General features: G+C 38.1%; 1 protein-coding gene across 1 annotated transcript; it reads left to right on the plus strand.

Moving 5' to 3' along the window:
- Positions 1-2078: 2078 nt before the first annotated feature.
- On the plus strand, positions 2079-22693 carry LOC306998977 (MAM and LDL-receptor class A domain-containing protein 1; the record flags this gene model as incomplete). Its single annotated transcript, XM_079613376.1, has 46 exons — positions 2079-2307; positions 2824-2946; positions 3450-3577; positions 3651-3885; positions 3973-4241; positions 5153-5243; positions 5425-5562; positions 6029-6154; positions 7277-7404; positions 7482-7650; positions 8381-8500; positions 8585-8742; positions 9560-9655; positions 9756-9846; positions 9922-10044; positions 10140-10242; positions 10355-10505; positions 11094-11319; positions 11441-11567; positions 11659-11788; positions 11880-11958; positions 12097-12261; positions 13154-13279; positions 13367-13582; positions 13712-13831; positions 13978-14130; positions 14234-14310; positions 14384-14554; positions 14662-14856; positions 15010-15118; positions 15241-15363; positions 15450-15546; positions 15724-15880; positions 16034-16148; positions 16779-16922; positions 17001-17188; positions 17286-17451; positions 18072-18293; positions 18393-18571; positions 18748-18976; positions 20422-20581; positions 20661-20775; positions 20888-21005; positions 21734-21824; positions 21900-21966; positions 22047-22693. The coding sequence occupies 46 exons, from the start codon at positions 2079-2081 to the stop codon at positions 22128-22130; spliced, it is 6627 nt and encodes a 2208-aa protein (XP_079469502.1). The 3' UTR covers positions 22131-22693.
- Between the last annotated feature and the right edge of the window lie 1398 nt (positions 22694-24091).

Here is a 24091-nt window from a genome sequence, read left to right on the forward strand (position 1 = left end):
GGCCATGTTTTTCCTTTTGGTATCAGTTCAAATACAATAAACAAGGGTGCATTTTACTGGGTGAACCTATATGAGCCGGTTAAATGTAAAGGTCAGCAAGGTCATCAGAACCAGCTGCTTATGCCCTTTGATGATTGTTTTGCATGCATAATGTACGTTTTATGAAATAATTTCCTTATCATCAAGTGCCAGTTGAAACCTGTTTGAATTTGTTTCATTTATGTAACTTCATTTGATCTAAATGTTTATGCTTAAAATTTGTATGTGGATATGCATGGATTTCTATATAAAACTACAAAAATAAATGGATTAGACTAGAGACTGCAGTAATAGCAGTAAAAATTGCCCAGAATGTATGGAATATCCCAAGTGGCATAGCACTGAGATTGAGAAATGCTAAGAGTGTGCATAGCTGCTATCAGGGCAAAGGTCACTGCATAATTCTCCACAATGTTATTATTTAATGCTTTTGATTATTGATATTATTATGTGGAATATATTTCACGAGTTTGAATGCCCATTCAGTCTTAATAGTTAATGGTAAACAAACTTGGCTTGCTGTCCTCGAAGGAGGCTCGAGCTCCAAGCTAAACCCCCCTATAACCGTAATGCACAATAGAGGAATAGAGGAGAAGGAGGGATGCTGGAAGAATTGTCTCTGGGATGATGCAGTGACTGCTGCTTATATACACTCGTAATGATGATTGACAGGACTTAATGTTTGGAACTACATTAAAAATAAACAGAGCAATTCCAATAGGCTCCTCACACCATCTGTGCTTAAAGAATGACATTTTTGACTGAGACCTAATACTAATACTCTAAATTGTAATAAAATTAACTGTGCTTACCGGTATTTATTCTTTTGAAGATGTAAATCTATATATAACAAGAAACAAATGTAACCACTGTTTGCGTTTTATATGCAGTTCCGATGGGCTTGGCCTCCTGCCCTGATGGGCAGTTCCAGTGTATTCATTCTCAAGACTGTCTTTCCATGGAGCAAGTGTGTGATTTCCAACCCAACTGTCCAGATGGATCAGATGAGGAGTTTTGTGGTAGTTACAGCAGTCATCTTAATCAAATTATGTTTTCCCTTTCTGATGACACATCTCGTCATGTAGTAATATGTACTAACTTGTATTGTAAAGCTATTATTTTCCATTTATTTGCATGCAACACCACAAAACAGATATCACAATTGTATAGGACTACAACAATACAATGTGATATCTGTTCCGTGCAACACCTGCATGCAAATAAATGGAAAATAATAGCTTTACAATACAATGCTAGGTTCACAATATAAGAAATAGCCTATCTTTCGTCACAGGCTCTTGTAACTTTGAGGAACATGCATGCGGATGGATTAACTCCAGTAGGGATGAATTTAAATGGCGTCGAGAGATGGCAAACATCAGTGCTGTCCCTGGTGTCGACCATACCACAGGATCACCTTGGGGTAGGCCTTTGGACTAGGACAAATCAACTTGTATTTGATTTGATATCGTAAACTTTTGATATTTAGACTTCTGTATTATTTATAGGTGAAGTTATGCATGCAGAAGGTGATCTTGTACAACTTTTTTCGGAAGCAATTTTGGAGCACACACTTCCCAGGGCCACTGCACTCGGATGCAAGATAAGGTGCAGAAGCAGCACATCAAACACTCACTTTTAAATAATTATTTTCTAATCACTCAGATTCTGATTCTTTTATTACATTTTCTTTTTTTTTTTGAATGCTTAGTAGTGTGAGCAGTTTTGTAATCCTTTTATTTCAGCTTTTGGTATCATCTCCATGATCCTGCGAGTATCTCTTCCGACTTTTCCCTGAGTTTAATCGGTAACACTTCATCTGTAAAGATATGGTCGATTAAAAAGGGCCAGACTAATGGTTGGGAAAATGCTTGTTTGTTAATTGGAAATCGACCCCTGGGCTTGAAGGTAATGCACTGCATTCACAGGCATCTCAGTCACACTAAATAATTTTTGGACACTGTAATTGGAAGAGCTTTACTGATTTTGTCTTAATGCTTTCTTATTCCATTTCAAAAACACAGCTTGTATTTTCTGTGATGCCAACATACATCGGAAATCAGGATATCATGCTGGATGACATTACACTGACAGACTGTGCAGAGGGAGACATCCCTGCAGATTCAGACCAGCTCAGCTGTGACTTTGAGAAAGACACCTGTTCCTGGTACCATGACCAGTCAGCTGAAATCAAATGGATGAGAGAAGATGGACAGAACCCTTCTTTTGGTTATCAGGGACCTGAACATGATCACACCACTGGTTCGGGTCAGTAAGGTTTTTAAAAGTTTTTGAAAGAAGCCAAAATACAGTAAAATCTAAATACAGTAAAAAAAACAGTTGTTGTGAAATATTTTTACAATTTAAATAACTTTTCTATTTTAATATATTTCAAAATGTAGTTTATTCCTGTGTTCTCAGCATCATTACTCCAGTCTTCAGTGTCACATTATTCTTCAGAAATCATTTCAATATGCTGATTTGGTGCTCAAAAAACATTCCTTGTCAATGTTGAAAACAGTTGTGCTGCGTAATATTTTTGTGGAAATCAGGACACATTTCTTTCAGGATTCTTTGATGAATAGAAAGTTCAAAAGAACAGTATTATTATTTAGGGTTTTTTTTATTTATTCTTAACTGTCTTTTTAAAATCAATTTGGTAAAGGTTTAGTAAAAATGTAGTTGCTAAAAAAATATTATAAATATATAAACCTCAAAACCTAAACCTAAAAATATCAAACTTCACTTTAAAGTAAACAAATCTTTTATTTTTATTTTGTGCAGGCTATTTTATGTTCATAGCACCACAACGGTCCTTCAAACCACCTGGGACAGCCAGACTGACCAGCTTTCCACAGCAGGCCAAATGTGTCAGCTTCTGGTATTTAATCTACGGTGGAAACATTGGTGAGTTAAGAACATGCTCTCACCATGCTCTTCGATGAAGAAAGTATAGAGCCAGAATTGATTTTTTTCATCTCGAATTGATTGGATTGTAAAAAGTGGACTTTTCATGAAAGAAGGTTTTTCATGTAATAATGTGCACCAACATATTCTTCATAATGAGACCAGGAATGTGTAAGAACTTGTATAAGGTCAATTTTGAGTTCATGTTTTTGGTGCTTAGTACATATTCATTTTGCAATGATATACATTCTGACAAAAAACTTCTACACACATTTTGCACAAATCAGGGTCTGCGCATCCTTTTCATTTTTCAACCTCTAAACCTCACAAAAACATTGGTGATTTTTAAGTTGGTCAGAGAGATGGCTTTTGTCTAAGCTCTTTATGTGAACAGTTAAAAACTAACCTAACACATATTTATTTTACAGCATATGTCATTACTTATTTGCATGTACATATTTACATGTGGTTATAATAATCCTGGATGTCTGTGGCTGTTGAAGGCTCTCTCAGATTCATCACCAAGCATGCTAATGGAAATCTGACGCTTGTGTGGATGAGGACAGGGACTCAAGGCAACAAGTGGCGTTTTGTGGACCTTAGTTTCGCAGACAGTGAAGAACCAATTCAGGTATTGAATCATACACACTATACCTAGGTGGATATATGCGTACATGTTTGATCTCATGCATTGCATCCAATAGATTATATTTGAGGGCATCCTGGAAGGCACTAATGGCTACATCGCCATAGATGACGTGCAGGTGTCAAACAGTATAAATGGGTCCTGCCCAGCTGAGCGGGAATGCACCTTCCAAGGCTCTCTATGCGGTCTGTCGTCTGACCCTACTGCTGATTTTACCTGGATCAGAACTAATGGAGAACTGGCAACTGGCACCCCCAGCCCTGCAACGGACCATACTTTAGAGACTGATAAGGGTCTGAATATCCACCTTATTTACAGCATACCAGACATCATAGTAATAGCAACAATGTGATGATGATTCATATTGTTTTTATCCATAGGCTTTTACCTGAGTGCACAGCTATGGAAGAACCCCAGTGGCAGCAGAGGCCGCATGCTGATGGATGTCAATCAGCCTTCCTCTGAGCACGGAGAATGCTTGATGTTCTGGTACCACATGAATGGAAGAGACGTGGGTTCTCTTAACATCTATGTCCAGGAGCTGCACAGTGCCAGATCTCAAATGCCCGTGTGGAGTGCGAGTGGAGATCAAGGAGAACAGTGGAGACACGGCAGAGCAACTGTCATAAGTCCTCACAGCCCATATAAGGTGCGTGTAGAAGAGTTTAAAAAGTACACTAAGTAGTTTTGTATATGCTGCACTGTGCTTACAGTATGTTATCATCTGGGACTTAAACTGACTAATGTTGGCTTGAAAGTAAAAAAAAAGTTTTCAGTTACTGATTCTAGAATCACTGTAGAAACACATTACTAACAGCCAAACATGATTCATTTATTTTAGGAGTGTAAGTGTCCAACAATATGGTGGTTATAACATAAAGAGTGTATCACATCTTCTGATTATTTTCTTAGCTTGCTTTTAACAACATGAGCATTATGAATGTGAAGATTGTCTGCACACACACTCATACAGCCATTCATTTAAATCTCTCTTCTTCTTTTTTTAAGTTGAGCCATGAACAGGTTCAATGTCAGGACCTGTAAAACATTAACTGGGAACATTAAATATGGTCAATATAATAATTTGATAGGAAGTACTGATTGCACAATAATGTTTATTACCCAATAAATATGACCTGCATGTGCAGTGGTGTGCAGGCAGGTATGTATTTATTTTTTATACAGGTGATATTAAAAATCATATTGGTATTATAAATGTAAATTAAGAACAAAAAATAATACTTACAATGAGGCTTATAATTCCTGGAGAAAGCCATCCATTAGGATTCCCTTTCGTCTCAATGGCAGTTGCACTGACTAGTCATCTTTGCTTCAGGCCACATTTTTAAACTGAGTCAGAATGCATACTTTTGAATGCCTGTCAATGAAGAAAGAGGCCTTTTGCTTATGAAATGATGTAGTCATGACACCTACTAACTGCTAAAGCTAACCAGCCAAACCCTGACCTCTGGAATTCTGCACACAAACAAATGTGCACTGTAACATTCATTTTTGCAATCTAGTTATGTTTCAGCCTCTGGTTTACTGCTTGGATAACAGGTCATATTTGAAGCAGTGGTTGGAAATGAGCAGAAACATGATATTGCCATTGATGACCTAACAGTTCTAAATGACCCTTGCCCACCTCATGGTAAGTCCTTGAACTTCATAATCACAAGATTATTATTTCATTGCTGCTGATCTTGAATCAATGAAGTAATTCATTAACGTCTATTCACCTCACAAAGTACTTAAAATATTTTCAAAACAAATGTTTTATACTAAAAACTGCTAAACCATGCAAATAAAGCCGTGCACATGATTCTCCTCAGGGTTTTGTGATTTTGAGATGGACATGTGCGGATGGGTGAATACTCATGTCAACGTCTCCAGTGTATGGAGCTGGACCTCTGGAACCAGTGATGGTACATTTGTCCCCGAGGTCGACCACACCACAAACACTGCCATGGGTAAATATCAACGCATTACGTAATGCTGTATGTACACCGGGTAATAGAGTGCTCCTTTTTATGTAATTATTGACTCTTGGAATCAAACCCATGGGCACAAGTGCAGCACAGGAGAGTAAATGGTGTGTGGAGTGTCACAATCATAAACCAGCCACTCTTATCCGGGAACAAATCAAAAGTCAATCTTCATTTATTCGGATAAAAGGAAGACATACCGGCAACTAACTGGGTTACAATGGAAACAGATTTACAACAGAGTGCAGCAGAGTCAGTCACTGTTCACATTCATTACATCTTTTTTCCATGCAATGAAAGTGAATGGTGACTGTCATTCTGCCCATCTTCTTTTATGTACCTCTGAAGAAGTCATACAGGTCTGGAACAAAATTGTACATTTTGGGTGAACTATCCCTAGTCACTGCCAAGTAAACTGTGTTTTGACATCCACTCATTCTCTTCTATTCAGGACACTACATGGCCTTTGACACATATGGCAAACCAGATCAGATTGCTCATTTTGAGAGTGAGATGATGGATACTGAATCTCAAGGCTGTTTGGAGTTCTGGTTGCACATGCATATGTGGAGCATTGGTGAGCATCTACGTAGAGAACCTTAATTGTGTTTTAGACTTCGAAATATTATTGGAAGAGAGACTTGATTGTTTAGAATGATCTAAAACAGTGGATGCATCCGAAATCACATACTCTCTTGAGTAGGTACTTATTTTGAATAAGTAATTACTTCACAACGCTAAAAAGTATGTTCTATAGTATGAATGTGTGTAGTATGTATATAATCTGGACGTACTACATTCGCCATGTTGTCATTATCATGTGGCCTACTAGCGTCAGTTATGTTGCTTCACTGCCATTCATAAATCCTCTCCCGTGGCCTCATGGGATAGTAAAGTGTTCATCGTATGCACACTTCAGAATCTTGCCGAAAGAAGTAGGTCATCCGGGTACTTTTTGCCTACTATTTTATGAGTACTGTGAATTCGGACATTCTTCTTTTGTCACATACTGTTTTTCGCCTAATATGTAATTGGGAAGTATGCGATTTGGGGAAAAAAAGAGATGTCGCTGCATGTGATAGGAAGTTATTTTGTTAAAAGATTAATACTTTATTTATTTTGATGATAAATACTGCAATATTCTATAAAAAAAAACAAGAGTTGTCAATGTAGATTTTTGTGGTGACTTCAAAAGCACTTTTATTTTCCCTGTTTTTATTGAAGTACATATAGTTTTTGAAACTTCTGGAGTCAAAATGAATTGTGATCAATTAATTTAATACATGAATACTACCAGTTTCTGTTAATATATTTGAAAACAAGCAGCTATTTAATGTCATAACTACAGCAGAAATACCAGAAATATCTTAGCCTTCCACTTTTTTTTTTACAGTACGTGCACTTCCGTGTACGGTACTTAAATTGCACTTGCCTAAGAAAGTACTTGGTAATATAGGGTAACTACATGGGTTAAGGTTAGGTTTAGGGGTAGGTTCAGGGTTAATACCTAGTTATTATCCAGTTATTGCAATTAGAAGTAGTATATACATGGGGAAAAGGACTGTAAAATAAAGTGCTACTGATTTGTTAATGGCTCAGTTCATTAGGATTGTAAGTGAGGTTTATTCCTACGACTAGTTGAGGCAGTATGAAAACCATGATTTTTCTTCCATTGTATATTTTGTGTTTATTGTTTTAGATAAGACCAAACTAGCAATTTATGTAAAGGAATCTGGTTCTCTACGTGGATTGTGGAATCAAACTGGCGATCATCAGAATGTGTGGCATCATGTCACTGTAGACTACCAATCATCTGAACGACACCAGGTGAGAGACTGATGCACAAAAACATGACACACCATTAGATACTTGACAATAGCTGACTTTAACTTTACTATTTGCAGATTGTGTTCGAAGCCGTGAGTCGACGCTTAGACACAGGTGTTATTGCTTTGGATGACATCTATATCAGGAGGAATACGCGCTGCTCTGACCTGATCCCGACAACACCAGCACCCACAACCGAGCCCACCTCTCCACCTGCGTCCTCCTTGGACTGCAACTTTCAGGAGGGTAAGACATTGTATGTGTATATGTATGTATATGTATTTGTACAGTGGAGATAAAACCACTACACACCTCTGTTAAAAAAGCCTGATTTTATGGTGTACAAAATTGAATAATAATCATAAATTATAATTAGAACTTTTGCACTTTTAATGTAAAATTTATAGCCTATGCAATGCCACTGACACATTTCAGAGAAAAAGATAAGAAACAAATATTAAGATCAAAATAACTGCAACTGCATAAGTGTACACGTACACCCCCCTGAATACTAGCTGAAGCACCCTTTCATTTTTATTAAAGCACTCAGTCTGTTTGTATAGGAGTCTATCAGCTTGGCACATCTTGATTGAAATATTTTCCTTTTCTTCTATTCCTTTCTTCTTTGCAACATATTTCGATATCTGTTAAATTGCGTGGGCATCTCCTGTGCACGGGCGACCTTCTGTGTGTTTTGACTTATTGTCCTGATTATATATGTATGTACAGTATGTACTGTATCTGTGTTAATATATATACACACATTTTTGGTCCTCATGAGGAGAACAGCTTATAAATCATACTTGATGTTAAACTGATAAAATTTGAAGAAAGATTTCTGTGAGGGTTGTGTTTAGGGTTAGGGCATAGAATATAAAGTTTGTACAGTATAAAAATCATTGTCTATGCAGAGTCCCCAAAACATGGAAACCTGTGTGTGTGCTGTCTGCTAATTATTCCAGATTTTTGCTTTCAGGACTATGTGACTGGATCCAGGAGACAGATGATGGATTTGATTGGATCCATCAAGTGGGTGGAAAGGTGAATGATCCATGGCTGGGACCTTTATATGACCACACCTTAAAAAATGACTATGGTAAGATTCATTATTTTACGCTTTATTGGGCAGATTGGGTCAGTCTATAATAATTTGTCATACATTTTCATTTTTGTCTTGTAGGGTTTTATCTCATTGTAAATATGTCTGGAGAACATGAAACCAGTGAGACAGCAGTCATTTCAGTGCCGATGATAATTCAGAGCACTGATGTCTGTATTGGATTCTGGTACTACATGTTAGGACCATCTCTTGGAAACTTAGATCTGCTTATTGAGACGGTACTTTCAACATGGGGTGTGTCATTGCTGTCATGATATGTAGTGATATGATTTGTAAGGATTCATGTGCAGTCAGACATTCTTTGTCTCAAAATGTATTGCTATTTATGCTTCAGTAAATCAAGCCAGTGTCTAAACGGTCAATTTTACATTGTGATTAAATGATATACAGAAAGGAAGATCAAATAACCCTCCCTTTATAATCGCTGGTGCTGTCAATCGCACAGCACGAGTTTATCAATGACTGGACTCTTGCCAAAAACTCCCGTTATAATCAATGGCGATGTCTACACTGCACAATCTCTTATTTACATTGCATTTGTACTGTCAGTTACAATTAAAGCATTCCTGAGAGTGCAGAAATCAAGTTGCAATAAGGAGATCACTGCATTCATGCGCTCAACAGACATTTCTGACATCGGCCACAATGCTGCAACCTTTCATGTGGTGGGAATAGATCTAAATATAATGCTATAAACACTTTTCACGATTAGTTAATCTCGACAGCTGTAATAGTAAAAAGTAACATTGTAAAAGCTTTTGAAAGAGTTCTACATGTAATACTTATTTCATTAGCCAATCACAGTAGTGGCCGTTTACATTGAAGTCTCACAGCAAACATGCCACTTCCAACTGAGCGTTCAAATCTAAAATCAGGGTAGAAAATGTAATTTTTTTCTGTAAAAGTCATACTAACATTATAAGTGCACCTCAGGAAAAATTGTTTAAAAAAATGCAGTTCATGACCCCTTTAAAGGAAGTGTTTTTTGTTTGTTTGTTTTTTGTCATTTAAAAACATTAGTATTGTTTGTTTCAGAAAACAATGGAAACCATCACATGGACAAGAAGAGGCACCCAGACCTCTGAGTGGCTGAACGCACAAGTCTCCATTAGTACTGCAGACCTTGATCGAGTAAGGCCCCCTGACATGTTTTCTACTGTAAATCTCAATCCACATGTGTGCTTATTTGCCAACAAAACAACAGGTAGAGCATGACTATCACCTTGTACAGGTAAAGTTCTCAGGGAGCAGAACAGCAGGAGGCAGCGGCTTCATAGCCATTGATGACTTCAGAGTGACTGCAGGAGCCTGTGTGGAACACAGTGAGTCAAAGCGTTCAAAGCATCTAATCTAATTACCAGACATTCTCAGCTACTAAAGTGATCTCTTTACCAAAGACCCGTGTGGATTTGAGTCTCCCTTGCTGTGTGGCTTTGAACCCGATGTGACTGAAAGCAATATCTGGCTCCATGTGGACGGCAGCAGTGGCCATACTGACCATACGTACAGAACTGAACTTGGTGAGGGAGGGAACAACTGTTTTTGTGATGAAAGAGTTATATTTTATTTATTTTTGTAATGTAATGACCCATGTCATGTGTTTGTCTCATGACAGGCCATTCAATGGCTGTGCTTGGGTCCAATCTTCAGAAACCAGAGGTTTCAAATCTTCTGACACCAGAGTATAGCCCATCTACAGAGTCCTGCGTACAGTTCTGGTATGCTTGTCAATATAATCTTATATTGGTCCATTATGGATCCAGTTTTTGTATTTAAGCTCTGTTCTAACCCTGCTGAGAGTAATGTTTTGATAAAGGCTGTTTCTTGTAGGTATTGGCTGTCTGCAGGCTCAGGTGATTCACTCTCAGTGCATGTTTTTCTGAATGGGGACCTGGGTCCAGCAATCTGGTCTCTTTCTGGAGCGACTTCTGATAGTTGGGAGGTAGCAGAGGTCACCGTGTCATCTCCTTCCACATTCAGAGTGAGTTCTATCAAAGACTATAGATATAGAAAAACAGTTCACTCCTTTTACTAATGAATGGAAGAATCTGCAATGCGCAATATGGTGGAATACGTCCCGTCTTCTAAGTAAAAGAGCCAATCGCTGATTGGTAAAGTCATTGCATTACAGCAGGTGCCGTTAGAAGCTCCATTTCCCATAGAAACCTGAGACTCCCACTTAGGACTGCACATGCGCATTGGCTGGTTTAGCCTGAAAAGTACGCTTTTTTTAATGCTATTTGAGGATAATACCACAGATTTTGTTTCTGGTTTGAAATATGTTATTTAATTGTGAGTTCAGCAAGCGGTTTTTGAGTTTTCGGGATTCCCCCATTCAAATAGATAGAATCTGAAATAGCTGCCCGGAGGCATTGCAAATATGGCAGCCGAGTGAACAGACTTTTCTTGAAAGGACTTTTTCTTCAAATTTTTATTTTGAAAGTAGGAGACAAAATTGCAAAATACCTGCAGTTCCTGTGTTGTAGTATCCTCAATTATGGAAAGAAGTATACTGTATGTCATGTGGTTTGTTTTGCAGTTATTCATGTAATTTTGCATTTGCACACAGGTGGCGTTCAGAGCAAAGCTCAGTCAAAACTCTGAGTCGTTTGTTTTTCTGGATGATGTCTCTGTTAAAACTGGAGCTTGTTCCCAAGCAGGAAGTTGTGATTTTGAGTCAGGGAAGTGTACATGGGTGAACGTTGCTAATGGATTCACAGATGAACATGACTGGATTCATGCAGATGGTCACTACAGAGGTCCTCCTATCGATCGCACTACTCACACTGCAGATGGTGAGGACTAGAGGAAACATGTCAGACTAACATATTGCCAATATTTGACACAAGTCAAAATGAGATGGCAGGACAGCTGATGAGACACAACACATGATGTTTTTTCCTGAAACTTTTTCAGGCAAATTTCTCTTGAGCCCATCTCAGAGGAACAGGCAAGGCCAAAAAAGTAGTTCTGTGCTGACCTCTGAAAGGATGCAGCCGACCAGTGACTCCTGTTTGGAGTTCTGGTACCAAATAAATGGAAGGTCTGTTCTTAATTGCTTTCTGCCCTCTCTTCCACTGTTTGACTGTCGGGTGCGATAATGCAGTTTTTATTGTGCACTTTTCTATTGGCAGTGACCCTGGGATCCTTAGACTGCTATTAGATGCAGGTGCAACGGAGCAAAAACTGCTGTTTGAAACACAGGTCACTGGGAACAATTGGGAAAATGTCTCTATCACTGTGGCTGAGACCAAACCCTTTCAGGTGTGAAATGCCTATCTATTTCTTAAACTTTCACCATTATATTGTATCCATTTGTGTGAAATTACATCATATTGTGTAAACCTGGTATCAGATTCACATAGAGGCTCAAACGGGCAGTGAAGGATACATTGCAGTGGATGACATTAGGTTGACAAATGAGCCATGCAAAAGTAAGCTGTCTTTTTAATCAGTGAAATAATCGTTTTGAATGATTGATGTAGCTGATATGATAAAGTGTTTTTCTCAAGAAAGTAAGCATTATTTGAGGCATGTTTGCTGTCAGTGTCTTTTCATTGACTAACATTCAGACATCAGCGTGGAAAGTGGAGTGTTTGTTGGGTGCGACTTTGAGACAGACACTTGTGAATGGAAAGATATCAGTGTCGGGCAGTTTGTTTGGGAGCGGGACCAGAATGGTACAACTTCCGCCAACACTGGCCCATCAGTGGACCACACTACTGGCACAGAGCTGGGTAAAATATTATGGAGAACCTGGAATGTACTATATAATGTGTATGTTTGGGGTTGGTACGATTTTTTAAATGTTTTTTAAAGAGGTATATTATGCTCATTAAGGCTGCATCTATTTAAATACGGTAAAACAGGATTATTTTAAAATATGATTAAATCTTAAAATAACTCTTTTCTATTTTAATATATTGTAAAATGTCATTTATTCCTGTTATGGCAAAGCAAAATTTTTACTACATCATTGCTTCAGTCTTCCTTCATAAATAATTATAATATGCTGTTTTTGTGCTCAAGAAACATATAATTATCAATATTGAAAACGTTGTGCTTATTATATGTGTAGAAACGGTGATGCAGTTTTTTATGATTCTTTACTAAATAGAAAGTTAAAAAGAACAGCATTTATTTAAAACATAAATATTTTTTTAATATTATAAACATCTTGTCTGTCCCTTTTGATAAATTTAGTGCAACCTTGCTAAATAAAAGTATTCATTTCTTATTACATTTTTTATTGTAAATGCAAATAATTTTTAGGTTTGAAATGGATTTGAATCATAACATGAATGGAGCTGAATCATGACAGCAACCAACTGAACTGGAATAAATTAAATTACAATAAACACCCTTATAGGTCTAAAATGCTCGGTCTAAAATTCTCAAGTACAGCCATATACGTATGTGGCTGTACTTGAGAATTTTAAACCGTGTGAAATGCTAGACAGGGATTTCACGGACCACATAATGACATAAAGAATTGCTGAATCGTTTTTTTTTTTTTTTACCATTTCTTGAACCAAACTGTTTGAATGAGTCAGAATTCCCGTAACTAATATATAATGCGAAAACAGAATGCTATCAGTGTAACATAATAAAAACATTTATTTGTCGTAGGCTGGTACATGGCAGTAGAAGCCAGCAATGGTGACCAGAACAGCTATGCTGCTCTTCTGAGTCCTGCCATGAAAGAGGCCAGCAATGAGTGTCTGCTTGAATTCTACTACCACATGTTTGGAGAGGGTAAGACTAGACATCTTAATGTGTTAAATTACTTTGGGTAATACTAAAAGATTTATACTGTAGGTCATGCAATCTCGTCTTTGCCAGGCATTGGGGAACTAAAAGTGTTCCTCCAAGAAGGTCCAAGGAGGACGCCCTTGTGGTGGATGTCTGGTAACCATGGAGATGAGTGGCATCGGGCAGAGTTGAGTGTGGGTCGCACCCATCAGGTTTTCACTCTCCTCTTTGAAGCTACCAGAACCTTCAGCGAGCTCGGGGACATTGCTATAGATGACATTGCGTTTTTCAACTGCACTCTTCCAGGCAGGTTACAAACACATCAACTTATTCGTACTGATAAATCCATTTTAAAGCTCTCAGATCACTTTAACCTTTAACAGCATTATTTAATGGGCCAAGACATCAGTCCATCATCCATTATTTCTCCTGCAGAGCCTCATGAATCTTGTCAAGAGGGCCTGTTCAAATGTGCCAACCATGTGTGTGTGGAGCTGAACAGAGTGTGTGACTACAGCGATGACTGCGGTGATGGCACTGATGAAGAGCTCTGTGGTATGACTTTCTGTTTAAGCTACAGTATCAAAAATGTGGTTCTGTCAAGGCCTCATAGTGTCAAAGTTTTAAAGGCACTGATGAACTCTGCAGGACAGTAACATTGTATGAGGAACTGTAAGACCTCTGGTCTTTTGTCGGTCTAGATGTAAAGGGTTATAAGCATCGCTGCAGTTTCGAGCAGGGCATGTGCTCGTGGGAGAAGAGTGGCTTGGAAGCTGGCTGGATTTTGCAGAAGGGAGAACAAGCCTGGCCTAAGCATGGACCACCAAGAGACCACACCCGCAACACTGCAGCAGGTGCTCAAAATAATACATACTGATCAAAGTGACAGTCAAGGCATTTTAAGGCCCCAAATGAGCATGTTTGAGGGATTTCTGAAGGGCATGTGGCATGTTCTAGGTCATTTCATCACTCCAGCAGATGAACTGACACCAGAGATCATCTCCAGCACCCTGCTGCCCAGCTCTGAGTGCACCGTGAGTCATGTGTCGATCAAATAATGTAATGCAAAGTCTCTTTCATATGTACTGATGCACCTTATTCTTACAGGTGAGGTTCTACCACTCTTCTCATGGTGACAGCACTGGTTCCAGGCTAGTCGTCACGCTGAGGACGCTAAGTAATGGAGATGATGACAATATACTATGGGACAAGACTGTGACACAGAGCTTCCTCTGGCACAGAGCAGAAGTCACCTTTTCTACCGCAGTTAAGAGCAAGGTCAGAGATTTGTATGTGTCATTTACATAATTTCATGGCTTAAATACTGTATAACATCAGTTAGAAGTAAAACATCACAAAATAAATAAAACTGGCTCTATTTTCAGATTGTTTTCCAGTATGTGGGAAATGGTGAGGCTCATGCATCGCAAACAGCGGTGGATGATATTTCCTTCTCTGTGACATGTGCTCATGATCCTGACAACAGCGAGCTGCCAGTCACACCAACGATGACACCAGCTACAGCAACTACACCAATGACTGATGCTTCTTCAGCTTCACCAACGGTCAACCCTTGTAAGGTCAGGAAATTTCAGTTGTAACTCCGTATGTTGCATACATGGACTATACTACTGTATGTACAAAGTAGGTAAATATTCTCACTCATTTTTTTTTTTTTTTGAGAAAAAGCTGTATCTTTTTAGTAATAAATTGACATGGTTTGTCAAATTCAGGAGAATGAATTTCACTGCTCGCGGTCAGATGGCGTAACATGTATTGCAGCTGGTGCTCAGTGTAATTATGACCTAGACTGCCCTCTAGGGGAGGATGAAGAAATCTGCGGTGAGTCGTTTTCAGGATTAATATGTAATAAAAATAAAATATAATAGTCAAAATTCGAATTTTCTAAAATCTATCTATCTATCTGTCTGTCTGTCTGTCTGTCTGTCTGTCTGTCTGTCTAGGTCCATGCAATTTTGAGAATGGATTGTGCCAATGGAGTGATATAAGTGTAGGTCCTAACAAGTGGCAACGGGTAAAGGCCATAGACAACACAGACTTGCCTACTGACCACACCACTGGAACAGGTAATTCAATGCTATATCAATCCATGACAAAAACATATCAAAGTAAATATGATTCATTTTTCTTTTTACCCTTTACCTCTCCTCAGGGCACTACATGCAGACGTTTATAATGGATTCGTCTAAGAACGAGGCTGTGTTTCAGAGCCCATCCTTGCCTATCAGCTCTGCATACTGTCAGCTTCTGTGAGTTCACTCATAATTATGTTGTGCACAACTGGGGCCAAGACCACATTTTAATGTGGAGTAAATTTAAAGGGAAGTAAAATGTTGTTTTTGTGAAGCAGACAAATACCGTTACACAACATGTTCCATAGACATGTTCCTTGTACCCAATTGTCCTTACTATCTCTTGCGCACTAGGTTTCACTTCCACATGGGTGCTGGAAGTGCAGGCAATCTTAGCGTGATCCTGCAGAAGGGAGAGGACAGGAAGCTGCTCTGGTCACGATCCAGCAGCACTTCAGTTGAGTGGGTCCCAGAACACTTACCACTGGGCAAACAAGACCAGCCTTACAGGGTATGTCACAGTGAATGTGTATGGAACACAAAGCACCTATCATGAGTCTGATCTTTTGGGATTAATACTCTAGGATCCCTTGATCAAATTATACACTTATTAGGCAAGTGTTTTGCATGAATATGCACATATTTTCTTTGTGTCCCATTTAAGTTAATTTTTAGCAGCCAGACCTCACTCAAACAGGAAGGTTCTCTGCCTACAACTCAGACCACTGCCCTGGATGATGTCTCCTTCCACAACTGTGGGAAGGACTTCCAACTTCCAGGTGAGAAGTTAGTTGAGATGGAAACGTATACAAATCTGAACTGCATAATGATCCTGTTTCTTCTATATAACACAAGCTTATCCTATTTTACCTGGCCATGGCATTAGTCTAAAAATTATTAAAGTGAAATATTGGAACTATTTATGTACACTACTATTCAAAAGTTTGGGGTCAGTAAGACAAAAAAAAAATGTTTGCATGATATTGATCAAAAGTGACAGTAAAGACATTTATAATTTATAAACAATTATAAACAAATTTGAACCATCACAACTGTCTTCAACTAATAGTTATAATACATTTTTATTGAGCAGAAAATCAGCATGTTAGAATGATTTCTGAAGGATTGTGAGACGATGAAAACTGAAGTAATGACTGTTGAAAGCTTTGCCATTGAAGAAATAAATTACATTTTAAAATAAATTTAAATAGAAAACAATTTTTACTGTACAATTTTAACAGTTTTTACTGTATTTTTGATCAATCAAATTTTTCACAATTATAAAAAAATCTCACCAACCCCAAACTTTTAACAGTAGTTTACATTTTTAATTTTGAGAGAGTTTTTACTCAGTGACCTAAGCCCACATTATGATGATGAGATCATGTCTCACTTCTCCTGTACTCCAGATTTTTCCTTGGTCACATGCTCCTTTGAGAAGGACTTGTGTGGGTGGATCCAGGGAGCTGCAGAGGACCTAGACTGGGAGAGATGGAGCGGACCAACTGGGACTCCAAATACAGGTCCTTTGGGTGACCACACCAGTGGAAAGGGTGAGCCAGCGACCATTTCCACCTTAACCGTGTCAGGTCAATGTATGTCCTAACTATGTGTCTTTTGTTATTTTACAGGGTATTATTTGTACATAAAGAGCTCAAGTCATGGCAGAACTGGGGACATGGCTCATTTGAAGTCTCCTCTGTCACCCCCTACTGGACCTGATGGATATTGCTTCACGTTCTGGTATCACATGTTTGGAGCAACAGTGGGATCATTAAGAATGTCTATATATGACATTTCATCCAACCACATCACATTAGTAAGACTCAAAATAAAACATTTTCTAATGTCACATGTAAGGAATGCAAAATGTTTTATACTAACACCCCCCAAAAATGTTGTCTCTAAAACTGTAGATGTGGATAAGGGAAGGGTCTCAGAGGAATGAATGGCAGTTGGCTCAGAGTCATGTGAAACTGACAGATGTTCATCAGATATTAATTGAGGCTTCAGTTGGAGGACTGTCTGGGCACATTGCTATAGATGATTTATCCGTCACTAAGGGCCCATGTGCTCCCACAGGTAATTAATAACGTAGCTTATTATTTGGTCTGTTGTTTTTCACGTTGCCCTGTTGAATTGTCCTCCATGCTTATTAGAGCACCACAAGCATTTGGCACAGCTGTAACATAATGTTGTATTCATCCATCTAGTTACTATCTTCAGTATCAAGCTGTCAGCTTAGTGACATTGATTCATATCAAAGACAATTTGATTAAATATACCATACAAAAATGTGAGCCTGGAAGATGGGTGATTGGATTAAGGGGATCATGACCATGTATAACTTTAAATGGAAATTATTTATAGAACTAGGTTTGATGAGTAGTGATTTAAAATAACATATTTTTAAACATTCACAGTTGATTAAATAATTTTTATTATTGAATGACATTTTCGTTATCAGCTGATATTTTGGTAACAGACAAAATAGAATATTTAATCCCGCATGCTAATTTCTCCTATTTTTACATTTGTATTGCCTTTGCAGTAATCTGATTCTGCGGATCAATTAAAGTTAATCTCTAAAACACAAAAAATTGTTTAATATACAAATACTGTATATAAATTTTTTTAAATAACTCTGTTAAATTAAATCTTTAGCAATTCTCAAAATGCTCACCAGCTAATATTTGTTTCAGAGGGTCTTTGTGACTTTGAAGAGGGGGATTGTGGCTGGATACAACAGGACGATGATGACCTGGACTGGATCCGAGTGTCAGGAAATAATGTAAAATCTAAATCTGGACCTGGTTTCGACCATACAACCAACACAGCGAGTGGATCCTACTTGTATATGGAAAGTGCACCTACCCATGTGCAAGGACATAGAGCTATAATGACATCTCCTCTGCTTCAAACAGGTGAGAGAAAACTGTGTGTCTTTCTGTTAACTGTGATATATGTAAACTATTAACTACAGGGTAGAAAACTCTCATGAGAAGACATAACCTTCATTCCAGGTGATGCCAAGTGTCTCCAGCTATGGTATTACATGGAGGGACAGAGCACTGGGACCCTAAATGTGTATCAACAGTTCTCAGACAAAGATCGGCCCCTGCTGGTGACCAAGTCTGGAGAGCAGGGAGGAATGTGGAGGTTTGCCCAGACCCCTCTAACCCTCTCAGGGTCAAAGTCCAGAGTGAGTCCCTGAGTCAGCGTTGCATCTGGTGACTGTAATTCTGAAATAATGTGCTGGACGTTTCAATCAATCACATGTTATTGCAAATAATGCCACAAGTTATACTACAGTTTGTACCCTGAGTTTAATGATGTGGAACTGCAGATGTGTCCTCATTAATGCAGCTGTCTTTTCAGATTGTGGTGGAGGGGATTGCAGGCCAGACTGAACAGGGAGTCATAGCGCTTGATGATGTTCAGGTTTCAAACTATCCCTGCACTCCTTCAGGACAATGTGACTTTGAGGCAAACTTCTGCAGCTGGATGAATCGGATCAAGGTGGATGACGCAGACTGGCTCAGAGCCCAGGCACGTACTGGAAATCACACACGACCCAGTGTGGACCACACCACCAACACTTCCACAGGTGAGCTGAAGGAGTTCACTGAGCTTCATTAAAATGTCATGAAGAATTAGTTTATGAAGGAAGTATATACAGTAGATAGATCTGTTATTTGCCCGAAGCTGAATACCATGTTCGGAAAGGAAAAGACGCATTCTATGGAGCAGCTGAAGGGATACAAGATGGGAGGAAAAATATATTTCAATAGTTCTGCATTCTCTTGCAATTATATAGTTCGGTAATTATATTGTATAATTTGTGGGCATCAGGGAGCCGCTATCAATATGCATGTTATGAAATCGCTTTTGAATGCACGCTTGCTGTTTACTTTCGCTTTCCAATTCGCAATCTCGCATTCTCTGAAAATAATCCATCTTCTTCAAGTCTTTATTTTACCCAACCATTCTCAGAAAAACTTGGTTTACTTTTTAGAACTGTCGGGATGCATTTTTGTGGGATTGCATACGTAATTTGCACATCTACAGTATACACATCATCTATCATTGTTGTCACAATGAAACAACCAAAATAATGTTATTTCGCAAAACGCATTGCAGTTTAATTTTTCAGCGACTTGATAGTGTAGCTTTTAATATTGGTTACAGTGGGTTTTGTGATTGTCATTCCAACTATATTTAGAGATCATCAAATACACTTAACCTCATTGCTTTTGTGGTGTAAATTGCAAATACAGACACGAGTTAAGGGAAGCCTAGTCATCTGTCACCTGTCAATCAAGATAATTGGGCTCGAAAAACAATATTTGTGCATTTAAAGTTTGTTTAGTTCATGACCAATTTGGAAAACACATAAGGTTTTCTCGGGTCTCTTTGTAAATTTGAAGCACACAACCTTTAATTTAGGAGACTTGTTTTGGATGTAAATAATTAGGTGTTTTTAATGAATCAGTTGAGTAAATAATTGAATGAGTGATTCATTTGTTGTAACCATAGGTTGTAACCTACACACTGGCAACAATATAACAAAAAGAAAAGGTCACTGAACGAATTAAAGGTGCAGTAAGCGCTTTCTGAGAAACGCTGTTGAAAGTGGATCGGGACCTGCACCAAAACACACTTGAAGCCAATCAGCAGTAAGGGGCGTGTCTACTCATGAGGGGGGAGGTGCCTGTGCTGCATAACTGTGCTGTTTGTGAATTTGTGGGCGGAGCTATCAAGATAGAGGTATGATCCTATTTGGTTGGTGCGTGTTTGTTTGGGTGATTTCAAATATCAACAGCGTTTCTCAGAAATCGCTTACTGCACCTTTAATGAACAAATGAGTCTTTTAGTAAATGATTCAGCAGATTTGATTCCCAGGGATTAATCAAAATCTGATTTAAAAAAAACGGCTTTTATCAACACACAGACACACTAAAGAAGTGAGTAATAGTGATGAAATCGGACCCTTTATTTAAAAAAATGCAGAAAAAGGTGTAAACAGGTTCTGTGATGCTCTTGTGCCTGTAGGTTATTACCTTTATATGGACAGTTCTGTGGGGTCCTGGGGAGACACTGCCATGATCCTGAGTGAGATATTCACACCTGACAGCAGGGGGCACTGCTTCACATTCTGGTATCATATGTATGGACACAAAGTTGGGACGCTCAAATTATATGCCAATAATAGGTACAGAACCATGACCAAAAAAACACCTTTTATGTGTATGTACTTGCATCACAATTCATTGAGACTCTTTCTTTCCCAGGACCATCCATGACAGCGGGAATAAGCTTGGCCAGATAGTATGGGTGGAGTCAGGAGATCAGGGCGACGTGTGGAGGACAGGCAACATCTATGTGTCATACCGAGAGCCTTTCTGGGTATCAACCTCTATCATGCAGAATTCACAGGATCAATGGGAATCATTTTAAGATTTACTCAAAGCAAAACCACAAAACATTTGTACTTCATTGTCTACTACTCTCTCCACAGTTTATATTTGAATTCCTGAAGGGAGAAGGTCAGAATGGAAGTATAGCTATTGATGATGTTTACATTAATCCTGGACCTTGTGACTCAGATCCCACCTCACCACTTCCACACTCTGACAGTAAGAGATATATTAAATGCCTGCCAGTCTTATATACATCTCTCACACAGGATCCGAACTCTTTGCTACACCTACATAGAGGGTGAATTGAGAATGATTCTCATTTCTGGTCATGAATTATTTTTTTCTACTGGCCAAGGAATGATTTTTTAACTTATTTTCCACAGCATTATCTCATCAGCTCATCTCATCACCTGCACTCATTACAAAAATGTAGAGACCCATCATGATTTCTGTTCCTCATATTTCCTGAAAAATCGAAACATGGCATTTTGGATCAAAAAGTTGTGATATTTGTGTTTCAAACAAGACATTTTGATAAAAAAAATATCTCAAAACAGTGGCTTGAATGATAATCAAATGCACAAATTATCAAATAATAAATCAAACTCTCAAAATGGCTGCTCAATTGAGAACTCAAATGCAATTTAATTTGCTCATTCAGGGAAGCATGAACTGGTCCAAAAATACAAATAATTTGTATTTGATATTTAATTTTCATTATAAATCCAGTATAAACCTGTCATAATTAAGTCTATAATTCAATGCTTAAATGATACATCAAATACTGACCAACATTTTACCATTTTGAGTCAATTTTTGTGTTCTATTTGTACTCTCCTCATACATATTTGTGACAATGAATTTGTTTGCATTGTATAGTATGACTTGTCAAATTCTGCAGCATTGTATTTTTCTTATACAAAAACATTTGTTGGTTTGTTCAGCTGTAGGAATCGGTGTTGGAGTGGGAGTGACACTTGTGGTGATATTTACTGTTGGTGTTGTCCTTTTTGTGCTGAATAAGAAAAGAAAAAGGTAGGTACTGCTCAATTCGTTCGAATTTAATGACAAAAAAAGAAAAGAGGAAAAAAAAGTTTTGTATCTTTACAGGGAATCTATACTTGAAGATGACGAGCTTACAAACTCTTCTTATAGCCGCTTTGACCGCAACATGATTGTGAGTATTTTTTCTAAATGACATGCATATAATGTTGTAAGAATTTATCTTTAAGGTTTTCTATTCCTGTTTTTTGCCAGGGTTTAACATCCACAGCAGAGAACGGCAGCTCCAGTGACAATATTTCACTTACAACAAATGGAAATTCTGAATTTTTCACATAAAATGAGCAATCCCAAACTCACATAGAAACAAATATTTCGCATGTCATGTTTATGCCATCCATATTCCTATTATAGTGAAAAATAATCTGCAATCCTCCACACTAAATGCAGTTATTCACACAGCCATTTGAAATAACAGTAGCCGAATGACCTTTAAATGCCTGGCTGACTGAATCATTGCCAAATACAATAATACTGGAAATACAGTAAAATGGCTCATTGGGTTTATGTGTTTCTTACGATCTCAAGTACTATATAATAGCTTCTAGATTATATAATTTATATTGTCTGTCATGCAAATTCAGGCCTATCATGCACTTGCATGCCACAGTGCCATTTCAAAGATGATTTCATTTATTTTTAACACTATTTAATTTTTTTTTTTTTAATTTACATATTCACATACTAGATAACAACATTGCACTGAAATATGCTGAAGAGACGTACTACGGTACTTACCGTATTTACAACTAACATTATTTAGAGCAGGAGAAATCCAACCTTTGCTCTTTTTTAATTCACTTTATAAGGCTATAAATATGATCAGTTAAAGGGATAGTTCACTTTGAAATTAAGTTTTGGTATGTTTTAGCTTACCTGAAGTGCATCCAAGATGCAGGTGTCTTTGTCTCTGATTTTGATATTTTAAGGTCAAACCGTTCTTGTCTGTCAGTCATATAATGCAGGTATATAGGTACTGTATCCAAAAGCATGCATAGATGTCTCTAATAGCATGCAGAGAAAAGTCCAAATTAAAACATTCCCCATCGTAAGTGCACATTGATGGCCTAAGCTCGCGTGAACTCATCTGGGAGTGTTGAGTTTTCACTTATTCCCAATTTGTAAGCCTTCTATCTTGACACACTACTCGCTTCATTGTTCAGGTCAATCAAAGGCATACGTTGAGCCGTTCAGCCAATCACACGCATTTCTGCTGAGTTTAAAAATGCAACGTCCAATCGAAGGCGGTTAGATTAGTTTCCGGGGAAGAAATCCGGTGTAAACAGATCACTTGGACATGGTTGTGTAAAAGAGATTAAAACAATATAAATACTGTTAGTTTTATCACACAAACCGCTTGTTTCGTGTCTTAGGCCATCAATGTGCACTTACGATGGGGAATTTGTTTTATTTGGACTTTTCTCTGCATGCTATTAGAGACATCTCTGCATGCTTTTGGAGACAGTACCTAGATACCTGCATTATATGACTGACAGACAAGAACGGTTTGACCTAAAAATATCAAAATTGAAACTACTGCGGAGACAAAGACACCTACATCTTGGATGCACTTCAGGTAAGCTAAAACATACCAAAATTGTATTTCAAAGTGAACTATCCCTTTAACACTATTGGGATATTAAGGGCTTTTCCTACTGCAGGTTTGTATTATATAACACCATGTCGTATGACTGCTTTCTTCATTTAGTTTAGGCAAATTACAAGAACTTTCTGATGTACTGGAAATGGGGTTTGACCCATGAAACCAGACAATTTAGACTTCACCTAAAACAAAAAGAAATCTTAGCAAGTAGAGGTTTGGGTGGAATAGGCTATGTCTGATATTTCACTTTTTTTGAAACCCCTGAATCTTGAGTTGACCTAACATCATTCAGGAGAGGGCTGTTTGACTTTTCCAAACCTATGGGCCAGAGAATCCTCTCAGCCCTATGAGACATGTCACACTCGCCTAATCCACTCATTTCTCAGAGGAACCAGTTTCCTCACTGTAAGCCAATGCTCCCTCTTACTGTCTTCCTTTTAAACAAGCACACACACTCTCACATAACTACATTCATTCATACACTTACAAGTAGGCCCACAAGGAAGGATGAAATACATCAGTTTTAAGGGCCCAGATAAATGAAAGTAAAAGATTGAAGCTGATTTTTATGCCGGGGATGTATCTGTTTAAAAACGTTGCTAATCCACTGCTTATTGTGGCTCTGTTTATGCTAACA

This window comes from Phoxinus phoxinus, assembly GCF_949152265.1.
Source record: "Phoxinus phoxinus genome assembly, chromosome: 5".
NCBI classification, from domain to species: domain Eukaryota; kingdom Metazoa; phylum Chordata; class Actinopteri; order Cypriniformes; family Leuciscidae; genus Phoxinus; species Phoxinus phoxinus.